The 26,524-nt window shown below is 40.8% G+C and overlaps 1 protein-coding gene across 5 annotated transcripts in view; it reads left to right on the top strand.

Annotated features, from left to right (window-relative positions):
- The window catches only part of LOC135197836 (uncharacterized), a 201,243-nt gene that overhangs the window by 113,987 nt on the left and 60,732 nt on the right, over positions 1-26,524 (top strand). For all 5 annotated transcript variants that reach the window (XM_064224995.1, XM_064224993.1, XM_064224990.1 and 2 more), the window contains 2 exons: positions 8,741-8,852; positions 9,145-9,288. In XM_064224995.1, coding sequence (XP_064081065.1) covers positions 8,741-8,852; positions 9,145-9,288 — 256 coding nt within the window. The remainder of the gene's footprint in view (positions 1-8,740; positions 8,853-9,144; positions 9,289-26,524) is intronic.

Below are 26,524 nucleotides of genomic sequence, written 5' to 3'. Positions count from 1 at the left end.
ACTGTTTTGCTCAGAGCGCGATTTGTATACAATTATATATGAAATATTAATTTGCACTGTTATATATTCCAATATTTATATATGATAATGATATATTTTGTCATTTCTGGTGGTTGTATACTAAACTTCAGGCAATGACAAAAAAAGGAGCCAAAAATGAACTTAATCTTGAAAACTAAGCATGCTGTGATTTTTTTTTTAAACTTTTTTTCCCCTTCGGTGCTAACTCCCGAACACCGCCGGCATACAACAGACGCTTTGGTAAATAGTCTCTACGTTTAACCCCTTTGCCACTGGCCTGCTGCATTGCTGCAAATGCTTGCATACCATACCGCATGAAGCCTAATGTCAACTGCGAGTATTAATCATTACTTGCTCCCACTAAATTTTATGTTATTCATATTTATCCTTTTTATTCTTATGTGAAAACATTTTGTATATATCAATTAATATTTTTTACCACATTGTCAAAAAATAAAAAAAAATATAGTAAGAATATCGGAAAAAATAGGAATATTTAGTGGAAAAAGTAATTGCAGAAGTAGGAACAGTTATAAATTAGTAGAAATAGTAGTAAAGTAGTAGAAATAAAGTAACATAAAAAGTAGTCAAGTATTAGTGAAATAGTAGTAGTGGTAATAGCAGTACTAGTTTTCTAACTGAAACAGTTATTCCTAGGTTTCATACAGAAACAGCATATACCTCAATGAATGTTTACAGCACTGGTAATGACAATAATAATAATAATAATAAATGCCAAACTGGAAAGCCCCAGGTCCCGATGAAGTCCGTGGATACTGGCTCAAAAACTTCAAGGCCCTACACCCACGAATAGCAGAACAACTCCAGCATTGTATCTCAAATCATCATGCACCCAAATGGATGACCACAGGAAGAACATCCTTAGTACAAAAAGACAAGAGTAAGGGAAATATAGCCAGTAACTACAGGCCTATCACCTGCCTACCAATAATGTGGAAGTTACTAACAGGTATCATCAGTGAAAGGCTATACAACTACCTAGAGGAGACAAACACCATCCCCCACCAACAGAAAGGCTGCAGAAGGAAGTGTAGGGGCACAAAAGACCAGCTCCTGATAGACAAAATGGTAATGAAGAACAGTAGGAGAAGGAAAACCAACCTAAGCATGGCATGGATAGACTATAAGAAAGCCTTCGACTTGATACCACACACATGGCTAATAGAATGCCTGAAAATATATGGGGCAGAGGAAAACACCATCAACTTCCTCAAAAATACAATGTGCAACTGGAATACAATACTTACAAGCTCTGGAATAAGACTAGCAGAGGTTAATATCAGGAGAGGGATCTTCCAGGGCGACTCACTGTCCCCACTACTCTTTGTAGAAGCCATGATTCCCATGACAAAAGTACTACAGAAGATGGATGCCAACTCAAGAAAAGAGGCAGCAGAATCAACCATCTGATGTTCATGGACGACATCAAGCTGTATGGTAAGAGCATCAAGGAAATAGATACCCTAATCCAGACTGTAAGGATTGTATCTGGGGACATCAGGATGGAGTTTGAAATAGAAAAATGCGCCTTAGTCAACATACAAAAAGGCAAAGTAACAAGAACTGAAGGGATAAAGCTACCAGATGGGAGCAACATCAAACACATAGATGAGACAGGATACAAATACCTGGGAATAATGGAAGGAGGGGATATAAAACACCAAGAGATGAAGGACACGATCAGGAAAGAATGTATGCAGAGACTCAAGGCGATACTCAAGTCAAAATTCAATGCCGGAAATATGATAAACGCCATAAACACATGGGCAGTGCCAGTAATCAGATACAGCGCAGGAATAGTGGAATGGACGAAGCAGAACTCTGCAGCATAGATCAGAAAACCAGGAAACATATGACAATACACAAAGAACTATACCCAAGAGCAAATACGGACAGACTATACATAACACGAAAGGAAGGAGGGAGAGGACTACTAAGTATAGAGGACTGCGTCAACATCGAGAACAGAGCACTGGGGCAATATCTGAAAACCAGTGAAGACGAGTGGCTAAAGAGTGCATGGGAAGAAGGACTAATAAAAATAGTAGACGAAGACCCACAAATATACAGAGACAGGAGAATGACAGACAGAACAGAGGACTGGCACAACAAACCAATGCACAGACAATACATGAGACAGACTAAAGAACTAGCCAGCGATGACACATAGCAATGGCTACAGAGGGGAGAGCTAAAGAAGGAAACTGAAGGAATGATAACAGCGGCACAAGATCAGGCCCTAAGAACCAGATATGTTCAAAGAACGATAGACGGAAATAACATCTCTCCCATATGTAGGAAGTGCAATACAAAAAATGAAACCATAAACCACATAGCAAGCAACTGCCCGGCACTTGCACAGAACCATTACAAAAAGAGGCATGATTCAGTGGCAAAAGCCCTCCACTGGAGCCTGTGCAAGAAACATCAGCTACCTTGCAGTAATAAGTGGTACGAGCACCAACCTGAGGGAGTGATAGAAAACGATCAGGCAAAGATTTTCTGGGACTATGGTATCAGAACGGATAGGGTAATACGTGCAAACAGACCAGACGTGACGTTGATTGACAAAGTCAAGAAGAAAGTATCACTCATTGATGTCGCAATACCATGGGACACGAGAGTTGAAGAGAAAGAGAGGGAAAAAATGGATAAGTATCAAGATCTGAAAATAGAAATAAGAAGGATATGGGATATGCCAGTGGAAATCGTACCCATAATCATAGGAGCACTAGGCACGATCCCAAGATCCCTGAAAAGGAATCTAGAAAAACTAGAGGCTGAAGTAGCTCCAGGACTCATGCAGAAGAGTGTGATCCTAGAAACGGCACACATAGTAAGAAAAGTGATGGACTCCTAAGGAGGCAGGATGCAACCCAGAACCCCACACTATAAATACCACCCAGTCGAATTGGAGGACTGTGATAGAGCAAAAAAAAAAAAAAAATAAATAAATAATAATAATAATAAAAGCAACAGCAGCTCGTGACCAATACATATACTATACATATTGGGCAGTTTATTCACCCCATTATCATCAGCAAGCTATAAAAAACATACATCACATCACGAGTAACAGGCCTCCATAGAAGTCCTTTCACCTTATGCTTTCCTGTTGAATGAAAGTATTCCTCTGCACGAGCATTCATCCATTCACACAATTTGTCAACTACATCACCACAAAAAAGGAAAAGAAAAAAACAAAATGTATCACGTAAGCAAATGAAATCTGGTGTGTAAGCAGGAATCCCATTGTCACCCTCCATGAATTGGGGGTGCTGGGTCTGGCCGCACGTCACAAGATGGATCAGTTATGAACCTCCAACCTTTGTCGACAATAGGTTCTATGTTTTCCAAACACTCATTGTCACTGTCATCCCCTAAGAAATTATCACTATAATCATCATCTGATAGATTTGGCAGGTACTCAGACCCTGACTCTGAAACACTTATCAACTGACATAATACTGAAAAAAAAAAACATATAAGATAACTGCAATCAAAAGGGGAAAAGGTTTAGAATTCAAATCTACATGGTTTACGGACAAAATCGTGATCATCCTTCTCAGATAATAGCCTGAGGCGCACTGGCATGTGTTGGCCAGTACCCCTCGTAATATCCTAATATCCCATATGAAAATGACATCACGACGTCCATCGGACGCTCATTGGCTAGAATGAATTGTGGGTGGAGCTTCATCACCTCTCTCGTACACAATACTGTGTCTGGAAACTGTCCAAGCTGAAGAAAACAGCTTTGCTTCTTGAAGAGGGATGAAAGACGTATAAACGTACGTCGCGGTCTTTTATTACTGGACTGTAAAAGACGTACATGTTTATGTCCCAGTGCTGAAGGGGTTAAGGGTTAAGTGGTATTCTGGGGAGCGGTCAATGTTTTGGTTTGGAAATCGGTTGATGGTGAATACAAGTTTGTTTTGCCATATTTAACGTAATTCTGAGCAAATTGTCTTGCTTCTAGTTAGCATAAATGAATATCTAGATACTTGACTTATATGAGACAAGGTCATTTTTCCTTATACGTGTTTTTAGGTAGAAATAGACTTGAATATGTCTTGTTGTGATTGTGAACTAATTTTTTTTTTCATTAACAGATTACGTTGGTGGCATGTTTGAGTAAAAAAATTACATGATTCCATTTGCAATTTTCCTTATATCATCCTAATGTGAACTTTCCATTATTTATCCTTTATCAGTGTGAAACCAACAGTAAAATGTGTTCTTTCAAGCACTGCATTTTTTATTAAAATGAGTTTATCTCAATTTTATCTACGGTTGTGTTTGATGGCATACGTTTGCTAAATTTTTATCCTTGTTGCCGATGCACGATAATGGTCATTAGCAGCTTTAAGCTACAACTAGGTTTAAAAATAACAGTATGTTTCCCTATTGATCTTTGATCTATAGCAAATAAAGTTATTACATTAAGATATCTCAAAAAATCAATAGCAAATATAAAGTTATTACATTAAGATATCTCAGTCCTATTCTACATAATGTCATTTATAACAACTACGGTAATTGTTTATTATAGTACGATGGTTGAAACAGAAGCCAAACGGATGTTGTTGTTATCCAATTCGGTTGTACAGTGGTCCCCCCCGTGATGCGTACCGGATCCCCCTGTGAATAGTTAGAACCCTCAAATAGTTGGAACCCCTATAAAAATGCTTAAAACCACCTATTTTAGTAGCTAAAACTCAAGAAAACCCCACTAAAAATTTTTAAACCTGTTTTTTTAATAGTTTTATCACAAAAAGTGCATTTTATGATGAAATTTATAAAAAAAAAAACCATTAATTTATGGTTTTTTCTCATAGAAAAATACTGTGAATAGGCAAATTTTCCATGAATAATGTGGGGAAATGTTCCAGAGAGAAATCCGCGAATGTGTGAGTCTGCAAATCTGGACAACATGAGTAACGGGGGGGTCCACTGTAGTTGTAGTTTCTCCTTGGGTCTTTCGTGGCTGTACAGGTTTACGCAACGAGTATAACGTTAAAACCATACTTTCATCATTCTCTTTTGCTGTTTTTGAACTTATTTAACTAGAAGATGGAAGAAAGTTACGCTATTGTAATTTGGTCTCCCGTAAAATCAGATTATCATTACTTGAACACTAGCTACCTGTACACTGTATAAAACCTTATTCTATCTGTACATACTCTAGACACCCAAAGGATTAAAGGTAGGCTTTTTTCACTTTACAGTATTTATAATACTATAATATAATGTACTGTACAATACTACTGTACAGTAAATTCTATAGTAGTACTATACTGCATAAATATAATTTTACTTATTGCACCATTGCAGGATTACGGTGCTGTTTGACCGGTCTAGGGTGCTCTTAACTGGTCTAGTGCTCGGAAAGAAGGTGTGTGGCAGCCGTAGACTTAAAAATCGCTTAGCGTCGAAAATTGCTTAGCGTCGGTGGCCAGGAACGGAACCCCTTCCACTAACCAAGGGACGACTGTATTTATAATAATGATGACTTAAATAAAAATTATTATGCTTGTTGTATCCAATTACAATAAGGCGGAAAATCGTCAAAAATCCTAGGAAAACCTTACTTTTAATGCTTTGGGTGTAATAATAACTATGTAAACTGCATTTTTATTGCATTTTTCATCAAAACAACCTTCAAATATTGATTATTTTGCATTTTTGGAGTCATATTTCATCTGCCAGATTGGCGTCGTTAAGCGCTGTAGACCAGGAACATGCGTCGTAAACCTGGAAATAATTTCTGATGAATATAATTTTAAAGCGTTGTAACCTCGGAACGTTGTAAGCCGAACCCGTCGTAAGCCGGGGACTGCCTTATTACTATTATCATATGATTACTGTATTGCAGAATATAAACATCATCATGTACATCATTTGAATTTGATATTGTTTACAGTCTCAAAATCTTGGCAGATTTTGAGTATGTTTTATTGATACCTTCGTTGCCATTATTTGTTAGAAAAAATATAATTCGGAGATACCTATTATCGTAAATTATTGAAGATTTGTTGGAAACTTCCACATATTACTTTATTGTATAAGCATAAGGTACAATTTCTCCAGGTCCGAACATCACTTCAGCCTGGCCGTTATTTGTTTTATTCAGCCTCGGCTATGACCTGTAGCTTTAATTCTCTAGTACAGGGGTTCTGTTCCTGGCCGCCGACGCTTATTATAAAGTCTACGGCTGCCACACACCTTTTTGGAATACTAGACCAGTTAACAGCGCCCTAGACCAGTCAAACGGCACCGTAATCCTGCAGTGGCGCAATAATTAAAATTATATTAATTCAGTATAGTACTATAGAATTTACTGTACAGTGCATTATAATATAAATACTGTAAAGTGAAAAAAAGGCTAGCTTTAATCCTTTCGGTGTCTAGAGTATGTAAAGATATAAGGTTTTATACAGGTAGCTGTAGTGTTCAAGTTGCATTATTCGTCACAATAATCCGATTTTATGAGAGACCAAATTACAATAGCCTAACTTTATTCCATCTTCTAGTTACATAAGTTCAAAAACAGCAAAAGAGAATGCGTAAACGTGTACAGCCATGAACAACCGACCAAGAACATTTTTTTTAAGTACAACCGAATTGGATATCAACATCAGTTTGGCTTATATTTCAATCAACGTATTATAGTACACTATTACCGTAGTTGTTATAAATGACATTATGTAGAATAGGACTGAGATATCTTAATGTAATAACTTTATTCGCTATACGTAGATCAAAGATCAATATACATCAAAGACCAATAGGGAAATATATTGTTGAATTTAAACCTAGTTATAGCTGAAGCTGAGAAAACTGTTCAAGCTTCTAATAACCATTATCGTGCATGTGCAACAAGGATAAAATGCATGCCATCAAGCACAGCTGTAGACAAAAGGCCCTAGTGGCGCTGTTAATCTAAAATTGTGCTGTAAAAATACCTTTAAATATTTTTTTTTTTTTATGAATATTTTTTATGACAGCCGTAAAACTGATTCGCCGTTAACTGCAGGCCGCCTGTTTTATTTCTTGAGATCTCCGTTGCATGAGGGATGAACAAAATAGTATTTTATTTTTACTTGAAGGAAGCCACCATTGAGAATCGGCAGAGTTTTACAACTTGACAATTTTAATGGAACTCTTAATAAACGCTCGATAGTTACGGTAAATGATGTCAGCAATCAGCTGTTTCTTAATTTGGTTGTTTATGTCAATACATGTTTACAATAATCGCTTCATCCAGAATTCTAAAAACTAAAAATTTTTAGTGGAGGATAGCGGAATATCATTAGTATCACAGTCGAAATGGAAAGAGAGAGAGACTGACTGACTATTGCCTCGGTTAAGCTGTTATGCTGATAACAATCCACTTGCAAAAGTTTGATAATAGTTGTATTGAGAATAATGATAATTTTAATCAAACTTTTGCTCTAATCATATTGCATTTATTATCGTATTACAATGAACAGAGACATGATGTGCCATTTCCATTCTAGTTTCATTACAATCTTAAAATAATCAGCTGATCGCGTTTTACCAGTATCATCACTGTCTTTAATTGCCAAATGGAACTTGATTCAGAAATACATTCCTTTCGTAAATTATCAAAGCTGGGTTTAACAAAGCCGATTCCATATTATGTTTCTCATTCAGACATTGCCTAAAAGAGAAACCATTGTTTTGTGTACATTTCGTCGCCATTTTCAAACAACCGCTAATAACAATACAATAATGAAAGATAATTATTGTACACAATTATTGTTCATAAAACTGAATTGTTCTAAACAGTTACAAACAACTTTGCATGCTACCTCACTTGAAGATCGCTGCAATTTTGTTATAAAAGCATGTGGGAATGTGAAAATAGAAAGTGTCATAAAATCATTTAAAAAATGCCATGGATGGTACCAAAGATGATTTGTATGATATCGACGATGAAGCCGAAGTCGACTCGCCAGATTCAGACTGGAATCCCTATGATGGTGGCACATGTGATCAATCTTGTGATATGTATAAGAAACTTTCAATGAAAAATGAATATTGTTATCCTAAATATTATTACTACCGTAAATATACTACCATTGAAATTTCTAAAAGATTACGGAAAGATAAAAGTTGGTTTCATTGAATTAGAATTAAAAGTTGGTTTCATTGAATTAGAATTATTCATAGGCTATTTGTCATGAAGATATGCCAATAATATATAAGGTAAAAATGGCTTTTTTACCTTTATTATCAGTTTATTTCATAATGAGAATATTCATGTATGTTGGTGGTTAGGCTATAGCGCCGAGGCTAGTCTACTGATACAGATCTTGGAATTCAAGGTTTAATTTTTAGAATTGTAGTGTAAGACAACCCCCAATTTTTAGGGGTAAAATTTAGTATTTAACTGTCGTCTCATATGTGGAAATATACAGTAGTATAGACAAAATCTTCAGCAACTTGTGGTTGATGTGCAATGAGGCCATTTAACATTATGGGTTGGTGATGAAACAAAACAGAATAATACATATGTAATGAATAATGATTCTTGTCAATGTCATAGTTACATGTGCTAAAATTTACCATACCAGTTAAAAATGTAATATGGAAAATTTGGCTGTTAAATTTTTACTGTACTGTACTTAATATAGCAGTGGATTTTTTCAACTCTTATACAATTTTATTTCAGCAAAGTTAGTGAAATTTCATCTTGGTGTTCCAGTTGAATTTATACAACCTCTTTCATTGAATGAACCTTATTCCATCTGTGATATTGAAGTTACCTTTTTAGATGCCAATCAGTAAGTACTTTGGGGTTAATGTAGAGTCCTTTAGTTATGCTAATTTTTATTATGTTTTATATGAAATAGTCAAAGTACAGACTTCCATCGTATGTTAAATTGCAGTAACTTAGTAATGAAAAACTAACTTTAAAGTATGACTGTGTAACTAGTACACTAAATTTAAATTCATTTAGAGGGGTCATTTACAGTTGTCATTTAAATTATGTAATAAAAATGCTAATCTCACAATGGAATTTTGAAAAGTAATCTTTCAAGGCATTTAGGTAAGTGTTTTCTTTTTCATTTGCAGTTGCCCTGGTGCTGTGATGATCTTATTCAGATTTCCTAATGGAAATTCTGTATTATATGCTGGTGGTTTCCGAGCACATCCAAAAATGGAATCTTATCCATCTTTCTGGAATTGTGATATTCATACTATGTACCTTGATACTACGTATGTATAATTCATACTATGTACCTTTATACTACATATGTATAATTATGAGTGTTTAATATTGTTTCCTTGAAAATAGATGCTATGTAAATTAGTGCTTAATGTAAAGCTTTATTACAATAGTTAAACAAGTTATCAATACTATTTAAAGCACCAGCTATTATAATAGTGCTTGCGTATATGTACAGGCAGCCCATAGTTAGCTTTGGTATCTGTTAGCGGGATTTTGGTTTTACGTCGCTGGTTCAATATATTCATAACTGGGTTTTATCCTCTGTAGGGTATATATCATTATTGTCTGGTTATCGATGGCTTAGGCTAAGTGCTGAGACCAACTCATAAAATACAAACAACGATTATGCATCTTTTCCTTGGCTCTTTTAAAAAGTTATCCTTTATTTCGCTGTATCCAATAATACTATATGTAGTCTTCTGTTACTATTGTATCATAAAATATACAAGCAAACCAATCTTGTTTTGGTTTGGAGAAGTCAGCTGAGGGGGGAGCTAAGATTATTTCACCTTATTTAACTCAATTAGAGCAATTTTCTTGCTTCTATTTACCATAAATTAATCTCTAGAAACTCTATTCATATGTGACAAGGTTATTTTTTATTGTATGAAGTGTTTTTAAGGTGAAAATTGACTTAAATATGTGAACTAGACTTCGTTATATTTTCTTTGATAGATGGTGCTGTTGTCTGGTTATCAGTACTTTGCCTAAGTGCCGAGAGACATTCATAAAATACAAAAGTGCTGAGAGACAATCATAAAGTACAAAAATGCCGAGAGAATCATAAAATACAAAATTAACAAATATGCATCTTTTCCTTGGCTCTTTTAAAAAGTTATGCTTTACATCACTGTATCCAGCAATATTGTATATAGTCTCATATTACTACGTATAGTATTATAAAATAGAAACAAAGCGATCAATGTTATTTTGCCCTATTTAACTCGATTCAGTATTATTTTCTTGCTTAAATTCAGCGTACATAGATATCTAGAAAATCTATTTATATGGGACAAGGGTATTTTCATACAATCAACTTACCTGTCAGATATATACTTAGCTAAGACTCCGTTGTCCCCGACAGAAATTCAAATTTCGCGCCACTCGCTACAGGTAGTTCAGGTGATCTACCGGCCTGCCCTGGGTGGCAGGACTAGGAACCATTCCCGTTTTCTATCATATTTTCTCTGTCGCCGGTGGTATCAACATTGTTGTTACTACCTCCTGACCTGAAATCGTTTTTCAAAGCAATTGATTTTCTTTTCATCGGACTTTTTGGTGACGTACCTGGATCGTTGTTTTGGCATTCGCTACCGTGGACTGGATTTGGACTTGCTTTTGATTTTTCTACAGAATGTCTGATTCAAGTGTTAGTGTGAGAGTTTGTGAATGTAGGCTGCAAGGTGAGGATACCGAAGGCTTCGGTTGATCCTCACACTGTATGTCGTAAGTGTAGAGGTTTTGAATGTTCTTTAGCTAACACCTGTCATGAGTGTGAAAGGTTGAATGCTGAGGAATGGAAGACTCTAACTTCTTATTTGAAGAAGTTAGAGAGGGATAGAATTAGACGGGCTGCATCAAAGGGTGTGAGTACAAGGCCTATTGAGCCTTTTCCTGAATCTAACTCTCCTGTTCTTAATGTTTTTGATTCTCCCTCTGTATCTGGGCCCTCACAGGCTTTGCATTCAGATTCGGCTTCTGAAATCGCTGACCTGAAGGCCACACTTCATAGGATGAGATCCAAAATGGCGGCCATGCAAGGTAAGGAAAGTGACAGTGACATATTGAGTGAAGTGAGTGCTCCCAGTGTTGTGGAGGGGGCGTCTGACCGTCCCTGCGACGCTCCCAGGCCTAGATCGCTTCCAAGCTCCCATGCCCAGAGGAGAAGGAAAGTCGAAAGCCTTACGGAGGTTGTGGAGAATCCCCAACGGTCAGGCGTCCCTTCAGCAGGCTCTGTCTCGCAACAGACTGCTCAGGACCGCTTCAGAAAAAGCGTCCTGCGAGAGTGTTTCTCTTCGTCCGGTTCTCCTTCACCTAAACGAGGGTGGAAGGACTCGGACCTTTCCAGGCCCCTGAAAAGGCACTGGATTGAACCTGCATTTAATTCGAGCCCGGAGCAATTCTCTGATGAAGATCCCTCCTCGATCAAGAAGGTGAAGGTAGTTTCAACGTCTCCCGGTTATGACATAGCTGATCGTACGCCTTCGAGGTCTCCCTCGCCTCCCATTGAAGAAGACACTGGAGAAGCTTCAAAGAGGATCCTGTTAGCTATGCAAAAACAGCTTGCCTCTTTGGTAGGAGTTCTTTCAAGAGACCCTCCTCGCAAGAAGGACGTTGCGCTTCCTGTTAAGAAGTCTCGTCTTCTTTCCCCTGCCAGGCGCGAGGCGCCATCCAGGCGTGAGGCTTCTTCTTCCAGGCATGAAGAACAAGCCAAGAGCGAGGATCTTTATATCAGACCAGGCGTGAACGAGGCGTATGACAGGCGCGAGGCGCCAACCAAGCGCGAGATTCCTTCCAGGCGCGAGGCGCCAGACAGACAAGAGGAGCCTTGTAGGCGCGAGCAGCCAGCCAGGTGCAAGGTGCCAGCCAGGCGCAAAGAGCCAGCCAGGCGCGAAGAGCCAGCAAGGCGCGAGACGCCAGCCAGGAGCGAGGAACCAGCCAGGCGCGAGGCACCAGCCAGGCCCGAGGCGTCTTCCAGGCGCTAAGCGCCAGCCAGGCGCTAAGCGCTAGCCAGGCGCGAGGTGCTAGCCAGGCGCGAGGAGCCAGCCAGACGCGAGGAGCCAGCCAGCCAGGCGTGAGGCGCCAACTTCCTTCTAGAGGGATTCGGTACATTCTCTTAGTCCCTCTCCTATCAGGAGTTTGTCTCCCACAGAGAGAGAAGATTGGGAAGATCCTCTTAACTTTAAAGCGGATTCTCCTTCGGAACCCTGTGTTGAAGAGGATTCGGAAGACGAGGCTCGTGGTAGAGAAGGTCTCTCTAGCTACAAAGTATTGACAGCCCTTCTGCTTCAGGAATATGGGGATGCGCTAACTCCTGCCGCTCCTCCTCCGCGCTCTCTGTTTTCAAGTTCGAAGGTTCCTAAGTCTTCGTCGTTTCTGAAAATGAGACCTACCATCTCTATGAAGAGGGCTCTTCAGTCTCTTAACAACTGGATGGAAACGAAGAAGGATCTTGTCAGAACTGTCTTCTGTATGCCCCTGGCGAGACTTACTGGCAGAAGAGGTATTTGGTACCAGACTGGGGAGAATATGGGTCTTTCTCTCCCAGCCTCGGCTGAAGCAGACTTCTCTACGTTAGTTGATGCTTCACGACGACATGGACTGAACTCGGCTCATGTGACTTGGGGTATTTCAGAACTTGATCATCTCCTCAAGGGACTCTTCCATGTATTGGAAGTTTTCAATTTCCTGGATTGGTCCCTTGGGGTGATGTCTAAGAAGGCCCATGACTCAGAGGGTCTCGACCCTGAAGTCCTTCTTTGTATCCTGTCATGCATTGACAAGGCAGTACAAGATGGCTCAATAGAAGTCTCCTCCCTATTTGGAGCGGGGCTTCTGAAGAAAAGGACAGTGTTCAGTGCTTTTCTGACCAAGGCTGTTTCCCACTCTCAAAGAGCAGCCCTGATATACGCTCCCATGTCTGACTTTTTGTTTCCTTCTCAGTTGGTGGAGGTCATTTCCCGCTCACTAACTGAGAAGGCGACTCAGGATCTTCTCCTTCAGTCTTCAAGGAAGAAGAGACCAGCTGCAACGGTTGAGAAGAAAGGGCCGAGTACGTCTCTTCAGCCCTTTCGAGGAGGCCCTCCCTCCAGAGCTCCCTCAAAAAGGAAGGCTCCTGAGAGGAGAGGTAGATCTGCCTTCCGTCCCTTTAAGAAGGGAAAATGAAACTACGTGCCTCCAAACACCAGTAGGTGCCATACTCCTCGGATTTGCGGAGGCCTGGGCACTCATCAACACGGACGCTTCATCAATGTCTGTTATAAGGAAGGGATATTGCATTCCCTTCCAGGACAGTCCTCCCCTGACTTCAACTCCGTGGGAACTGTCCGCCAGATACAAGGACCCTGTTCTGAGGGATACTCTTCGACTAATGGTGGATCAGATGTGGGACAAGAGAGCGATAGAGCTAGTACTGGATCAAAACTCCCCGGGGTTTTACAATTGCCTTTTCCTGGTTGCAAAGGCTTCGGGGGGGCTGGAGACCAGTTCTAGACGTCAGCGCTCTGAACAAATTTGTTCAGAAGGAGAAGTTCTCCATGGAGACTTCTGCGACTATCCTTTCGGCTCTTCGCCAAGGAGATTGGATGGTTTCCCTGGATCTCCAGGACGCCTATTTTCACGTCCCGATTCACCCTTCGTCGAAGAAGTACCTCCGTTTCATGACGAGGGGAAGGATCTATCAGTTCAGGGCCTTGTGTTTCGGCCTGTCCACAGCTCCTCAGGTCTTCACAAGCCTGATGAAGAATGTGGCGAGGTGGCTTCACCTGAAGGGTATAAATTTCTCTCTGTGTCTGGACGACTGGCTCATCAGAGCCAGATCAGAGAGGCAGTGTTTGGAGGACCTTACTTTGACCCTAAACCTGATCAAGTCGTTGGGATTACTCGTAAACCTCGAGAAGTCGCAACTGACCCCCAGATAGAACATTGTCTATCTGGGGATTCAGATGGATTCTCGGGGTTTTCGAGTATTTCCTTCGCAAGAGAAACACGTGAAAGGCTTGGAGAAAGTCTCTCTCTTCTTAGGGAAAGAACGTACTTCGGCGAGGGAATGGTTGAGCCTTCTAGGGACCCTTTCCTCGCTCGAACAGTTCTTTCCTCTAGGAAGACTTCATCTGCGTCCTCTTCAATTCTTCCTCAAGAGATCTTGGAATTGGAAGACCGGACTTCTCTCCGACAGCTTCCCCATTCCAGTGGAGATGAAGCCTCACTTGGAATGGTGGTTGCCCCGTTTGAAAGAGAACAAGGGAATCTCCCTGGAGGTTCAGAACCCAAGCCGAGTGTTGTACTCTGACGTGTCGGAGAAGGGTTGGGGAGCAACCGTAGGTACGAGAGAGGTGTCAGGCACCTGGAAGGCAGCTCAGGTGTCCTGGCACATAAACTGCAAAGAACTCTTAGCTGTACTCTTGGCTCTAAAGAGCTTCGAACCGTTTGTGACAAACAGTGTAGTTCAAGTAAATGTAGACAACACCACCGCACTTGCCTACATTTGGAAACAAGGAGGGACACACTCCTTTTTCCTTTACAAACTAACAAGAGACCTGCTGCTTTGGACCTCCCAGAGGAACATCTCCCTTCTGACGAGATTTGTTCAGGGAATAAGGAACGTCAGGGCAGACAGGCTGAGCAGGAGGAGCCAGGTCCTTCACACAGAGTGGACCCTCCACTCAGAAGTGTGTCAGAGTCTCTGGTCTCTTTGGGGGACTCCTCATGTGGATCTCTTTGCCACATTCCTCTCCAAAAGACAAAGTATTTTGCTCAGTGGTAGAAGATCCCAGAGCTCTGATAGTCGACGCCTTCCTGCTAGACTGGTCTCATGTAGACGTCTACGCTTTTCCACCTTTCAAGATACTTGGGCAAGTACTGAAGAAGTTCATGGCTTCAAAGGGGACAAGGATGACCCTCATAGCCCCCTTTTGGCCAGCACAAGATTGGTTCACAGAGGTAGTGGAGTGGACAGTAGACTTTCCCAGATCCCTTCCAAGAAGGATGGATCTTCTCAGACAGCCACACTTCGAGAGGTATCATCAAAACCTCCCCGCTCTCGCTCTGACTGCCTTTCAACTATCGAAAGACTTGTCAGCGCGAGAGGGTTTTCTCGCAAGGCTGCAAGCGCGATCGCTAGAGCCCGCAGAGCTTCCACTAGACGAGTCTATCAGTCTGAGTAGGAAGTTTTTAGAAGGTGGTGTTAAGTCGAAGAAGTTGTCCTCCTCCAGTACCTCTGTGACCGAAATCGCTGATTTCTTGTTGTTCCTCAGAGAGGACTCTCACCTGTCTGTATCCACAATAAAAGGATACAGGAGCATGCTTTTGGCAGTCTTCAGAAATAGAGGCCTAGAGCTTGCTGATAATAAGGATCTACACAATCTTATAAGATCCTTTGAGACTACAAAGTCTAAGGAACCAGCTCCTCCTAGCTGGAACCTCGATGTAGTTCTCAAGTTCCTGTCCTCTGAAAGGTTTGAACCTCCTCTTCTGGCCTTGTTTCGAGATTTAACAAGGAAATGCTTATTTCTCTTGTCTCTAGCAACAGCCAAAAGAATTAGTGAGCTGCATGCCCTAGAAGATAAAGTGGCATTCAAGGGAGACTCAGCCATCTGCTCGTTTAAAGCACTATTTCTGGCTAAAAACGAAAACCCCTCGAATCCCTGGCCTAAGAACTTCGAAGTTAAGGGTTTATCGAGTCTCGTCGGTAGAGAAGAGGAAAGGTCTCTTTGCCCTGTAAGAGCTCTAAAATTCTACCTGCAGAGGAAGAAACAGATGGGAGGCTCTAGACAAGGTCTTTGGTGCTCGGTTAAAGACCCCACAAGACCTATGTCTAAGAATGCTCTAGCCTTCTTTGTAAGGAACGTCATTACAGACGCACACAAGATCTGTCCTGACGACGCTTTTCGACTCTTGAGAGTGAAAGCTCATGAGGTGAGAGCAGTAGCGACGTTTCTCTCTCGTTTCAAAAGAATATGTCACTAAAGAATATCTTGGAAGCGACATATTGGAGGTGCAACTCAGTATTTGCATCTCACTACTTGAAAGACGTTAGTTTGACCTACGAGAAATGTTTTTCTCTAGGTCCTTTCATGTCTGCGGATACGATTCTGGGTTTGGGAGCTAGCACCGATCCTTAATTTTGTGCATACCTTCTATTAGATATGTTCTAGACTTTCTGCTGGCAAAAGTGTTAGATGTCGCACTGGCGGCCGTTCACTATTGTTCAGTAAGGAACTCTTGTGATATCTTCTTAGATGAGTATTATAATTTTTTTTTGAAAATTTATGTATGTGTGCATAATGTGTTTTTGAGTTCTGGTTGTTGTGAAGAGTTGGGGGATAACTCTTAACAATCTTTAGTACTAACATGGTGGTTAGGATCAGGTGATCGGGATCGGTTGTGTGCTCCTTCATAAGGTGTATTGTCATATAAGTGGATTAGCCCCCATTGACAAAGTCCTTTTAGGCTCTGCCGAGTAAGCGGATAAGACCCCATCGGCAGACACACAAGAACTCTTGGCCATAGATCAAATATCTCGCTAAAGTTTCTTGAGGTGATGTAGACTCCTGGGCAGCAGCCACGAAGTCTACCACCTATCAGGTAGGAACCAAGGTTTATAAATACCTACAACATATGTTGTTTACCTGTATATTCCAGTAGTTAGCTGTCTCTTACCCTCCACCAAAGGGTGCCAATCAATTAAGTATATATCTGACAGGTAAGTTGATTGTATGAAAATGATATTGTTATGATACAATAAAGTTTCATACATACTTACCTGGCAGATATATACGATTAATGGCCCACCCAGCCTCCCCGCAGGAGACAGGTGGAAGAGAGAAAATATGATAGAAAACGGGAATGGTTCCTAGTCCTGCCACCCAGGGCAGGCCGGTAGATCATATTTCAACTTAAAAGCACTTTATATAAAGAAAAATGATATTGTTATGATACAATAAAGTTTCATACATACTTACCTGGCAGATATATACTTAGCTAAGACTCCGTCGTCCCCGACAGAAATTCAAATTTCGCACCACTCCCTACAGGTAGTGGTGGTGCGAAATTTGAATTTCTGTCGGGGACGACGGAGTCTTAGCTAAGTATATATCTGCCAGGTAAGTATGTATGAAACTTTATTGTATCATAACAATATCATTTTTCTTTATATAAAGTGCTTTTAAGTTGAAATATGACTTAAATATGTACCCCTTGTTCTGAACTCGATTGTTATTTTTTTCGTTAATAGATGGTGTCAATAGTGTTTTTTTTTTTTTTTTTTTTTTTTTTTTTTTTTTTTTTTTTTTTTTTTTGTTTTTTTTTTTTTTTTTTTTTTTTTTTTTTTTTTTTTTTTTTTAAACTGATTCGTTCGTTATTTTCATACTATTTCTTAATAATACAAGAGATACATATTTATCTTTTATCCACATGAAAACAACAGTAAAATGTCTTCTTTTTCTCCACTATTTTTTGCGGTAGAGTTTCATCCATGTTACTGATGCACGATAATGCATAGTCATTAGCAGTGTGAACATTTTTTTCAGGTTCAGCTACAACTGCAGCTTAAGTTTAGCAGTACTATAATTCCTTGCCAATATTTTTTCCATAGCAAATAAAGGTATATGTAATGCACAAATTTTCAAGTCCTGTTCCACTTAATTAACGTTAGTTAATTGTATCTTAACTACGGTAATTTTTTACTATCGTGTGATGGCTGAAATGCAAGCAAAACATTGTTATTATCAGAATCGGTTTGAGTTTTGTAGCAAAACAACTGTTGTTGTTTTTTTTTTTCAATTGTTTTTGGCTGTAGCGTTTAAGCAACGATTATAATGTTACTATCGATACTTTTCATCATTCTCTTTTTATTTTTAACTTATTTAAATAGAAGATATGATAAAAAAAAAAGATGGAAAAAACGTTAACAGTATGAAAAGGGTCTCTCTCTCTCTCTCTCTCTTCTCTCGTCTCTCTCTCTCTCTATCTCTCTCTCTCTCTCTCCTCTCTCTCTCCTCTCTCTATAATATATATATATAGATATATATATATATATATATATATATATAATATATGTACCCTATGGTGCTCCCTCTTGTAGAAAGCCTTCCACTGCAACACAGGCCAGGAATGACATTTCAGGCAAGGGTTAGTGATAGTACAAAAATTGGAATGACACCTATTGAAAGTGGTATGGGGGTCAGTAATGGAAGAGGACAAAAACCTCGAACATGGAAATCCTGGAATGGTCAGACACTTGTTGACAGGGCCTAGGACTCTTGGTAGCATCCATGATAAAAGACATGCAGGAACACACACATACACTGAAAGCAAAGCACAAATAAATCATGGGCAGACAAAGAAACCATAGGCTTGGGAAGGAGAGCGCAAAAGTGAGAACCACTCTCCAAGGCAGTCAAAGAAAGACTGGCACATCACAAGGTTCCAAGCCCGGTCGGTGACCAGCTTCTACCTTGTATGCACTAAAGTTACCAGATGCCACAGATTCATTACTTTATAATCTCTGATTGTTTTTACCGGTTTCCAACTGGCGCTAGAGGGGTACGGAGCAGTATCCGAAAGTCACTCCTATTAACTTTTAACATTGTACAAAAATATATTTTTAACACTACTGAAGCTTTTAATTGTCAATATTATAGCCTTGTTATGGAGGTTCCTTAGTTCATTAACCTTTTGTTAAGACTGAAGGTTTGCTCCGCATATACTTATCCTTCTTGGGAAGGTTTCTCGCCTCCCCAAGTGGTCAATTCGGCGTCCCCTTCTAGAAATTTTCTGTGCTACTTTTGACGTCCAGCCTCCTTCCTTTATGTCCATGGATTCATCTTTGGAAGTATCAGGAATTGCACAGGATGATTTTGTATATGATGTAGCCCCCTCTCTAGTGGGAGGTAATCTCCCTCCTGGGAGGGAGGAGGCATCTCCATCTTCTTCCTTGATTTCATATACGGAATCGCACAATATGGTGGCTGTTTGGGCCTCCCTAGACCTATGGGGTTCTCCCTCCTTCGATGGCCTATTGTCGCATTTCATGTCTGCTCTCCATCCTCCTCTGGTTCCCCTAGCAGTCGCTGGTATATTGACAACTATGAGGCTTACTGGATTGCTTCATATCTCGCCGCCAGTGAGCCATTGACGCGCTGCCATTCTGGTCATTCCCAGCATTCTCTCAGCTTATGACGTTGGCTGCAGTGTCGTTCCTTCCATCACCTGTTGCTGTCTTGACATTCCCAGCTACATCTATGATGTCTTCTTAGTTGGCTGCTGCACCTTTGGCAATGTTCCTTCAAGCAGTGGTTGATATGCTGGACTCTATTTTTCACTAGAGTCATCCTGTACTTTCTAGCAAGAAGCGTTGTAAGCGGAGAGCTCCTTCCCCTCCTCCATCGCCTTCTCCTCCCCCTTGTTCTAGGGTCAGACTTTGGAGGATTCAGGACTGTTGCTTCGATCTCTGGGAGTGAGATGCGTGTTTCACTGTCTTCCCAGCATGGATGTGCCTCCCCCTTCCTTGTACGTGGATGTGTTCCAGTTCATGATGGCCTTCGCTCTCCCCAGAGTCTTCAAGCTGATTCTTTGTCACCTCAGCCTCGAGTTCGCCGATGATAAGGGTCTGATTAACTCTTAATGGATGGGTAGCTTCTCAGGAAGTAGTAATATTCTCAGGAGTAGTAATAAAAGGTTTGGGGTGGTTGGATGGATTGATGCTGTAAAGAAGCAATATGAAGCGCCATCAATTTGGAAAGAATCGGCCGGGAAAGAGTTGCCAATACTTCTACAGCCCATAAATTTACTAATTGCAACTTTTACACTGGCTGTAAATCGCGAGTCTGGCGTCTTTTGACTTCAAGGGAGAATGTACAGTGTCTCTGTCTCACATGACTAATGTAGTTCAACTTATGCCTTATCACCTTAATTCACACTTGATCTGTCTAAAGCCTGGCTTGACCCTGGATCAGGTAAGGGCTGAGGGCATTTTGTTGACTTCTCAAGAGGCCTCTACTTTGAAGTGTACTGCTTCTTGTGTCTTCCAGACTGTGTTGTGGCTGGACATGTGGTCTACTGTGGTGGCCAGGATACCATCGTATTGCTCTAATGAAGTTTCTGTTAGCTTGCCCACTTTTATCAGGTTGCTGCAGTCTGGTGCCAAGGCCATCTCTTACCTTACCCTCCTCAGTGCACATTTGTGGGCCAACCTACTCCTGGTTAGGAGGGTTGCGGCCTTGTCGAAGGTGGCAGGTTTGATGGATTCTGAGTCTTTGTCGTCTCTTTGTAATGGGGACCTCTTGGAGTCGCAGCTTCTCTTTCTGAGAACGCAATTGGACATTGCGATAGACTGGCGGTGTGCTTATACCAAGGATAGGCTGGTTCAGCAGGCAGTCTCGAATTCAGAGGCTCGCTCTCGCCCTCCACCTCCTCCTTCAAGGTAGAGTAGGCAGTCTCCTCCACGGAAGTTGGCCAAGTGGTTGACATCTGTTAGGGCTCCTCAGTCTAATACTCCATCTAAGTCTAAGCAACAGCAGTGCCCCTTTCAATCTTTCTCCCACAAGCCAGAAAGGGGGCCTAGAGGGAACGGCTAGGGCGGGTCGTCGATAGAGAGGGTGCCACTTCATTCCCATTGCCACGGGTGGTGGTGATGCCTGGCAGGCTATTGGGCCAAATGGCAATACCACGGATCAGAGAAATGAGCAGTGGATGCCCTTTGGTTGGTGTATCTACTACCTTTCGACTTTCCTCCCCCTCTCGTAGACAGACCCCTCCTCCACCTAACTTATGCTCAAGGCTCTCTGAAGTATTTAGCTCTTCAGGAGGAAGTGTTGAAGATGTTAGACAGAGGTGCAAATGAGGAAGTACATCATCCTTCACCAGAGTTTTACAGTCGGATTTTCCTGGTTCCAAAGGCTACCAGCAATTGAAGATCAGTGATAGATCTTTCCATGCTAAACCACTGATGGTTTTGGCAGCCATAAGGGAGAATGACTTTATGCTGTCGATAGATTTGAAGGATGATTATATCCAGATTCCAGTTCACCCTTTGTCCAGGAGATTCCTTTGCTTCTGCCCTGTAGAGCAAGTATTCCAGTTCAAGGTCCTTTGCTTCGATTTGACTACAGCCCATCAAGTGTTCACAGGGTTTTTACCTTTTTTTTGACCTGGGCTCATATTCAAGGGATTTGCCTGTTGAGATGCCTTGATGACTGGCTTGTCTTGGCAAGTTCCAGAGAGAAGCTGGTTCGGGATAGGGGTGGGACAGGGACCATCTTCTCCAGTTTTGTCGGAGCCTAGGCATTGTGGTGAACCTGGTGAACTCCAATCTGCTTCCCAGCCAGAGGATTCTTTACCTGGGTATATCTATAGATACGGCAGAGTCAATGGTTTTTCCGTTGGACAAGAGGTTGCAGAAGTTCAGGTCTTTGGCACACTCCTTCCCTGAACAGCACAGTTCAAACAGCCAGCTTTCCAGTTGTAGGTTCTTCTCGAGATTTTGTCACCTCTTGAGAAACTGGTTCCTCATGGTCAACTCCGCGTTCACTCTGCAGTGGAGGCCAAAGGAGTTATGTACCCCGGTTGGAGATTCCCCTCAGCAACAGGTACCTCTGCCAGAAGAGGTAAGAAGAGACCTATGGTGGTGGTTTGATGTCCTGAATCTTTTGGTAAGAGTCCCTCTACTGTCACCCCCTCCAAATTTACTCCTGCTCTCAGATGCTTCCATCGATGGTTGGGGTGCTTATCTCTAGGATCTCCTGGCTTCGGGTGTTTGGAATGCTGGGGACATGCTGCTGACAGCTTTCCTAGGTCTGTGGGAGTTCTGGTCACTGTCGTTCTGATGTTGGACACCATGGTGGTAGCCTATGTGAACAAACAGGTGGGGTTGGTGTCTTGCAAGTTCCTCTCATTGACAGTCTAGATGCACCAGTAGGTGATCAATAACTTGGTGGAGCTCATGGCCAGGTACATGCCAGGCAGGGGAAATGTGGTGGCTGACGAGCTAAGTTGTCGGAGTCAAGTCCTAGGTAATGGAGTGGTCACTGCATCAGGACGTAGCGGACAGGCTGTTTCACCTTTGGAAAGACCCATGTTAGACCTCTTCACCACTTGCTTCAACAGGAAGCTTTAGATCTACTTGGTGGTCCTGGATCCTCTTGCTCTGGCAGAAAATGCTCTACAGCATCCTTGGGACAATGTCGAGGTGTATGCCTTCCCAGACCTTCTGTTTCTTCTGTCAGAGGTTCCGAGAGAGAGATTCCCCCATGGCACAACCTCCTTTGCCAACCTCATGTGGAAAGGTTTCACCAGTCGGTAGGGTCCCTATCGTTTCATGACTGGAGAATGTCAAGTATCTCCAGTGAGCAAGAAGCTTTGCTCACAAAGCAGTGGGCCAGATGTCCAGCTATCTCAGGAGGTCGTCGTCTACTGTGATTGGTGTCGTTGATGGGATTTATCTCCACTTGGAACTTCTGTTCAGTGGGTAGTGGATTTTCTAATCTTTTTCAGAGATGAGAAAGGTCTTTCTGTCTCGGCTGTCAGAGGGTACAGGGCTGCCTTGGGGTTGGTCCTGCGCCTGAGGGGCATGGACATCTCTTCATCCTGGGAAATCTTGTTATTCAGGGGTTTACAAAAATCCTGTTCACCAAGAGAACTCAAACCTCCGATGTGGGATCTTACTCTGGTCCTGAGTAGTTTCGCTCAAGCTCCATTCAAGCCTCTACGTCAATTGTCAGACAGGAATCTTACTCTTAAGACAGTTTTCCTGTTGGCCTTGGCTTCCTCAAAGAGAGTTGGAGAGCTTCGTGGTCTGAGTTATGATGTTAAACACACCAGGGGTTGGGAGTCTGTGACCTTCAAATTTGTCCCAGAATTCATAGCTTAGACTCAAAATCCCTTGGTGCATGGACATGTTTGGCTCAATTTCAATTCCTTGCATGAATGAGTTTGTGGACAGCAATCCACAGGCGTTTTTGCTTTTTCCTGTTAGAGCTCTGTGCTGATGTCTAAAAAGGACTCGTCACCTAAGGCCTAGGTGTCGTAGACTTTTTGTTAGCATGGGCTGGTTCATGTGGACAGTGATCTACAGGAGTTTTTGCTTTTTCCCATTAAAGTTCTGTGCTGCTATCTTAAAAGGACTCGTCACCTAAGGCCTAGGTGTTGTAGACTTTTTCTTAGCACAGGCTGGTCGAGCAGGGAAGTGTCCAAGAACACCATTTCATTCTGGCCGTGTGAGGTGATTCAACAGGCATACTCCTCACCTGTAGTTTTGTCACTGAGTCTGTGCAGGCTAGAGCACATGACATCAGAGGAATGAGTTTCTCTTTTGGCCTTTAAGAAGAACCATGTTCACTTCTTTTTACCTGAAGGACATTGTCCACAGGTCCTTGGATACTTTTTCCGTGGGTCCGGTGGTGGCTGCCCAACAATTTGTGTAACTCATCCAGTGGCTTGGCGGGACAGTTTGTATCTCACCTAAGATGATTGTGTGGAAGAGACTGAGTGAGTTGGCTGGTCTCCTTCTTTCTCCTTTTTCCTTTCTTCTTCCTTAGGGCGGGTTGAAGAATAGACACGTCGTACATTGGAACTGGTCTGCTACAGGTGAGTGTGGAAGTCATACTGGTTGCAATTATTTAGTTTGTTCCAATACAATAGACAAATCTGTTTCTCAGTAGCACTTACTCCTCTCTCTGGCCAGGGTTAAGGAAGAGTGGTGACAAACCCCTGTGGCCTACATGGTTTGTTGCTTTAACGACAGAGTTCTCTTTACCTTCCGTGAATGCAGTGAATCTGTACATGCCCTATTGTGATTAATCCCAGCAGGCTGAGTTTTTAGATACTTGCTTATCTATTCTCTCATAGGCTCAGACCCCCTTCTTTGGAACTTGATCTTTTAGGGAGGGTGGTCAGGTGGGCAGAACCCCCAGCCAGTTCAGGGTACTTATGCATCCCTCCAAGTTTAAGTCTGTCCTATTGTTAAGACCGAAGGTTTGTTTCACATACGAATAAATGATAAATTTGTAATCTATTTGTATTTTTCATAGCTAACAAACCTGAGGTTTTAACGTTAACTGCCCACCTCTAGCCGCCCCTCTGATATCCTGGGTTGGAAGAAAGACTGATGTGTCACAATGTTCCAAGCCCAGTCGGTGACCAGCTTCCACCTCATATGCGCATGAGTTGCTAGATACCACAGATTCCTTGCTTTACAATCTTTTATTGTTTTAACCAGTTTCCAGCTGGCACTAGAGGAGTATCCTACTGTTAAGACCTCTGGTTTGTTAGCTATGAAAAATACAAATTGATTAAAAATTTGTCATATTTTGATTAAGAATATACCTGTACGGAGTAACCTTGTTTATACACAGCTTTAATTATGCTTTTATGCTTTTCAGCATAAGTAATTGCTTGATAGTTTTTGCTTTAATCTGGTTTTTCAATTCTTGGGTTGTAACTGTCAATTTCTGAATCATAATCCTTTTGTATTACCTGTCATATGGGTGTGAAGTCACAAAACATTGTACACTTCCAAAAAATTGTCACTGATAAATACAGTATGTCCCCTGCAAAAGAGGTGGGGGATTAAGGACCACAACCAACCAACCACATTAAGCAAAAAAATCCATGTTAAGTTGGTATCCACCTCTAAAAATGCTTAAGGGGGCCGACTGGAACCCCTATTTATGGTGGTATAGGGCGAAAAATGCAAAGTCATGAAAAAATTCATGGAGCTTCATATGGCAATTGAGAATACGTATACAAAATATTTCGTCAAAATTCCTCTTACTTTCGTAGTTACAGGGTAATTAGTAAACATAACTCAATAAGCCTAAAACATTCATCCGTACAAGAAAATGCAACATTTCTGTTATCGTAAATTTTGATAATTATTGGCAAAGAAATTGTGAGAAATGTCATCTGTAGAGATTCCGTGGCTAGCAGAAGCGATTATCTGGTTCAATCATGAATCAGTTGGACCATAGACTTCAAGTAGATTACACGTTCGAGTTTCACCTCGTGACATTCGCTTGCTTTTACGTATGTTTATGTATGTTTCGGCAAGAAGTTCAGAAATGAAAAAAATTATCATTATCATATATAAATAGCGTGATATATGATAGCGCAAAAACGAAATTTCATATATAATTGTATTCAAATCGCTCTGTGCGCAAAACGGTTAAAGGTAACAAGTTACTTTTTTTCGTTGTAATGTACACTAAATTGCGATAATTTTGGTATATAACACATTGTAAAACGATAAAAGCAACACAGAGAAAATATTATCACAAAATAATGCATGAATTCGTAACTCGCGGACGTAAACAAATAATGTTTTCAAAAATTCACCATAAATCTAAATATTGTACTAGAGCCTTCCAATTTCTTTCAAAATGAAGACAAATGATTTAATATTACTATACTGTAAGAATATTAGCTTACAAATGCAGTTTTCGACCATATCTGATGAGTTAAAGTTGACCAAATGTCGAATTTTTTATATATATTTTTTTTATATGCAATTATTTCAGAAATAAGAAAAGCTACAACTTTCAAATATTTTTCGTTTTATTCTACATGAAATTGCGCACATTTTCATATATAAAACTCTATGAAATGCCTAATATGAAATGAAGCAAATATTCCGAGAATGGGACTTACGCATTTCGGAGATTTGTGGCGGAGAATCCGCGCGCGGAGGGAAGGAATGTTTTTTTTTAAAATTCACCATAAATTTAAATATTGTGCTAGAGACTTTGAATTTGTTTCACGATGAAGATAAATGACTGAATATTACTAGACTGTAAGAGTTTTATCTTACAATTGCGTTTTTCGACCATTTCGGTAGTCAAATTTGACCGAACGTGGTTTTTTTTCTATTTATCGTGATTTATATGCAAATATTTCAAAAAAGAGAAAAGCTACAACCTTCAACTATTTTTTGTTGTATTATACATGAAATTGCGCACATTTTCATATAAAAAACTTTATGTAACGGCTAATTTAAAATGGTGCAAACATTACCACAATCGCACGTATGATTTTTTCGGAAGAGTTACCGCGCGGACGTAAAGAAAATGTTATTTTTTTCATAAATTCACCATAAATCGAAATATTGTGCTAAAGACTTCCAATTTGTTGCAAAATTAAGGTAAATGCTTGAATATTACTAGAATATAAGCGTTTTAGCTTACAATTGCGTTTTTCGACCATTTCGGTAGAGTCAAAGTTGACCGAAGGTTGAAAATTTGTCACTTATCATATTTTATATGAAAATATTTCAAAATTGATAAAAGCTACAACCATGGGTTGTTTTTAGTTGTATTGTGCATGAAATTGCGCACATTTTCATATATAAATCTTTATGTAACGGCTAATTTAAAATGGTGCAAACATTACCACAATCGCATGTATGATTTTTTGCGGAAGAGTTACCGCGCGGACGTAAGGAAAAAGTTTTTTCATAAATTCACCATAAATCAAAATATTGTGCTAGAGACTTCCAATTAGTTGCAAAATTAA

This window comes from Macrobrachium nipponense, chromosome 21 (genome assembly GCF_015104395.2).
Source record: "Macrobrachium nipponense isolate FS-2020 chromosome 21, ASM1510439v2, whole genome shotgun sequence".
Taxonomy (NCBI): Eukaryota; Metazoa; Arthropoda; class Malacostraca; order Decapoda; family Palaemonidae; genus Macrobrachium; species Macrobrachium nipponense.
Note: the sequence above shows the minus strand (reverse complement) of the source record. Positions and strands in the feature narration are given on the sequence as shown.